This window comes from Rosa rugosa, chromosome 5 (genome assembly GCF_958449725.1).
Source record: "Rosa rugosa chromosome 5, drRosRugo1.1, whole genome shotgun sequence".
NCBI lineage: Eukaryota > Viridiplantae > Streptophyta > Magnoliopsida > Rosales > Rosaceae > Rosa > Rosa rugosa.
The window spans coordinates 47,231,036-47,235,194 of record NC_084824.1 but is presented as its reverse complement, the minus strand read 5'-3'; the positions used below and the strand labels follow the sequence as shown (position 1 = coordinate 47,235,194).

General features: G+C 38.0%; 1 protein-coding gene across 1 annotated transcript; it reads right to left on the bottom strand.

Moving 5' to 3' along the window:
* Positions 1-3,056: 3,056 nt before the first annotated feature.
* LOC133708222 (uncharacterized) lies at positions 3,057-3,852 on the bottom strand. Its single transcript, XM_062133684.1, has 3 exons — positions 3,656-3,852; positions 3,335-3,567; positions 3,057-3,251 (listed from the first exon to the last, which is right to left on the bottom strand). The coding sequence occupies exons 1-3, from the start codon at positions 3,656-3,658 to the stop codon at positions 3,086-3,088; spliced, it is 402 nt and encodes a 133-aa protein (XP_061989668.1). The 5' UTR covers positions 3,659-3,852; the 3' UTR covers positions 3,057-3,085.
* Between the last annotated feature and the right edge of the window lie 307 nt (positions 3,853-4,159).

The window sequence follows — 4,159 nt, the reverse complement described above, 5'->3', positions numbered from 1 at the left end:
ATCCTCCAAAATTATCACGAAGATCCAACGGTCAGATCTTCTTGAATGACTCTAACAAACATCTCCTCAAAATTATACGAAAATCCGACGGTTAGATTCTCACGAATCGCCTTCCGAATCACTATTTCACAATTATACGAAGATCCAACGGTCGGATCTTCGCCCATGACCACACAAAGCCACTGGGACAGTCATAAGATCAACATAACAAAACTACAAGTCCATCGGACGGTCTGATCTTCACAGATCACAAATCGAACGATCGAAATCGATCGAAACTTAAAAATTCATAACTTAATCATACGATATCCAAAAATTATGAATTATATATGCAAACGATCGTATCGACACGTAGAACACAAAAATGGACAGAAACTGTCCTTGGGGTGGCCGGAGGTCGCCGGAAACCACCATCACAGTGGCGGCACCGCCACCCATCCAAAGTCAAAATTAGACAAACCTCCCAACACGAACGTTCTTCATCTTAACTCGAATTGAAACTTTCATAACTACACCAAAGTCAGATTATAAGCCAAAAAGTAGAATTTTACCTTATAAGGTTTGAAACCCGAAGAACCCTAGTTTTGAATTCGTTCCAATTCGATCTCCACAGATGAAATCGATGCAATCCACCTTAGGGGAAATGATCTACATCCTCAGAAGTGCAGAATCCTCTCAAGAATCACGGCAAAAGGTGGCCGGAGGAGGGAGAACGACGGTGGGGAAAGGAGGTGATTTCCAGCTCGACTGCACCGTGTTCTTCGACTTGTAGCGGCTACCACGTTGGTTATTTCCCCTCGATGTCTTCTACAAAGTTGTAATATAGCTCAGGCCCAGCAAAATCCCTTTTGGAATCGACTCGATTCGAGGTTGGATGAGAGAGATATCGGCCGGTGAAGGAAGAGCAGCATCGGGCGAATTCCAGCTCGAGCTGTGCAGCTTCTCGGCCTCCTAGCACCTTCCATGGTTCTTTTCTCACTTTGATGTCTTCTAGGAAGTTTTAACTGACTTCAAGGCGAATGAAAATACTTTTGGAATCAAGTCGATCGGAGGTCTGTGGAGGGAGATATGGCCGGTGGAAGAGAGAGGAACAAATCTGGGCTCGGGAGAGAATTGGGGAGAAAATATAGGTTTCTGAAATTTCTGTCCTCCAATGCAATTTCCGGAACTTTTTTTTTTGTATTTATAGAATTTTCCCGATTTTCAATCGCTTATAACTTTCTCATACGAACTCCGATTTTCGCATTCCATATGTCCACGAACTCGTATCGACGCGCTCTACAACTTTCATGAATGAAGTTTTCCCAAATTCCCAATGTATAAAAAGTCACTTTTTGAGACCTCCTAAATAACGTTCGTTTTCGAAAATTAATCGTTCGAACTAATTCCATAACTTCTCCAAGCCTCGTATTCGCTCCCACTATCGTGAAATCATTTCTAAAAATCCACGGAAATTAATTTGGATTTTTCGGGGTATTACAAGTGACATGACCAGTTACATGACCAGTTACATGACCATAGCCAGTGACCAGTGCAGCGACATGGGCAGTGACAAAGACATTGAACAATGACAAAATGCTGAAATTTTCTCGCATCATCCCACATGTAATTCAAACAAAACTAACATGGAAATTCATTTTGTCATCAAATTCCACATGTAATTCAAACAGAAATCATCATTTTCTCTCATTAGATTCCGCATGTAATTTAAACAAGTCTCACCATTTTCTCATCAGATTCCACATGTAATTCAAACAAATGTCGCATGCAAATTCATTTTCTGATGAGACTCCACATGTAATTGAAATATGTCTTTTCTAATTCAAACAAAACGCAAGCTATTCAAATCGAAATTATATGAAAGAAGGAGGAGGAAGTTACCGGTAAATTTTCGGTAAATTTGTAGAACCCTAGAATTTGGGGTTTAGTCGGTGAATCACTCTTGCTTACCCACCGTTTACGGTGGAGGAAAGCAGTCGTTGTCCGCTGTTTTAGCCGGAGAGAAAATCTTTGAGCAGTTTCTCTGAGTTTAGGGCAAAAATCGTATAAAGTTTCTCTGAGTTTTGAAATTGTGAAAATGAACCAAGAGAAATAGTCGCGCTCGGGTTAGATAACTGCCACTGGCAGTTTACTTGTAGTTGAATGGTTAGATAGGTAATTTCAAACATAGAAAGTGACATAAGCAGTGACTTTAATTTTTACAGGTACTTGTACTTGTTCTATTTATTGGCTCATGACATTAGTTTTTAAAGTTACTTGGCCAGTGACTTGGCCAGTTACTTTATAGGGTACATAAGGACATGAATTTTTTTTTACAGTTACTTGCTTTATGTATTGGTTCATGACATTATCTTTTACAGATTTTTAATTGAAACTTAAACTTTGTTTGTTGTTGTGCAGCGGAACGCTGCAGTTGCGGTGCAGCGGCACGCTGCATTTAAAAATAAAAAGATCAGTTTGGTAATGTCTTGTCTTTTGCTAGTGAGTGACTTTGTCAGTTACTTTGCCAGTGACTTGGCCAGTTACTTTATAGGGTGCATAAGGACATGAAGTTTTTTTACAGTTACTTTGCCAGTGACTTGGCCAGTTACTTTATAGGCTACATAAGGACATGAATTTTTTTACAGTTACTTGCTTTATGTATTGGCTCATGACATTACCTTTTACAATTATTTTTGCCAAATCATGGCTGATTACTTGTTCAGTGTCTTGCTATAAGATCTGTAGACTTATTGATTGACTCGTTTAGTGTCTAGGCTAGTTACTTGGGCAGTTACGTTGTCAGTGACTTTGCCAGTTACTTGAGACGTACAGTGACTTGACCAGTGACTTGGTCTATGACATACAGGTTGCCATTTCCAGTGACATTCAGTGTCTCTGTAACTTAGCCAGTTACTTACTTTAAAAGGTACCTAAGTACATGAATTCGTTTCAGAAGATCATATCAAACAAACTTTTATATACTGAAGCAATATCTGCAAGAAAATATTAAAAAATTGAAATTTCGATTGAACAAATGAATGGATATATATGATGAATCAATTCGGAAAAACTATATAACCTATCCTATTCCCTAAACAAATTTCTACGATTCTTCATGTGTTGAGTTCCAGCTGTGCCTACTTTCTGCAAATGACTTTACAACATGAGCTCTAAACTTCAAAATATCATCCTTTGTGAGCTTCTTTGGAACTCTCCCTTTTTTCGAAATTGTCTCCATTGTGTACATTACAAAAAGTCCGCAATCCAATCTGTTCATCATATAAAAATTGAAGTAAATGAATTTGAACTTTATAATGATTATATTGACATTTTTAAAGAGCTGTGTACTTACGAATCTTCTCCTTGCTGAGGGCTGTCTTTGAGTTCTGTCACTGCCATTTTTGTTTTATAGTTATTCTTGATCCACTTTATGCTTTCTCTCTCGGTTTCAGTCAATGGAACTTCCATCATTTTCAGTTCTTCTTCTGAACTGTTCTTTTCATCAAATTTCATTCTGCATCCCTGTTCCAGCATGTCATCGGCTTGTTCTTTTACTGCTGTCATCCAAAGTTCTACCATGTCAACCTGCATTTCCAACATCGCAACATAATCAATAATATGCTTTCTGCTTAAATTAAATATATGAAATTAGTATGACGAAAGTGTTCCATACCATTTTTTGTACATTTTTAAAGGATTTTCCAGTTGATGATTTTTTCGGTCTTTTTGAATCACAGTGGTACCAGTTCTTTAATTCCTTGTCAAAAATGAGCAGTGTATGATGAAATCCTGATTCATGTGAGATTGGGAACAATATATAGTTGGATCTTGCCAGATTCTGGAACAGTGGTTCGCATAGGTACAGATGTACATAATACACCATCAAATTTTCTGCAGAATTCTGTTTGTAAGAAAAAAAGAAGACAAGTTATTATCAATTAAGAATCATTTGCTTTGATTGTAGATTGATAATCGTTCCACTACTTACCCAGCACAAGGGATTCATAAAAGTTGGGACATCCAATCCTTGTGATTCTTTCTCCAACAGCTGATCAGTCAAGAGAATTCCATAACATTCGATGCAATTGCTTGCTATCGGTTCGTCCATGATCATGTCTTTTAAATCCTGTCTTGAAACTTGTGCTCCATACTGTCTTCCATCCCAGAAGTATACTCT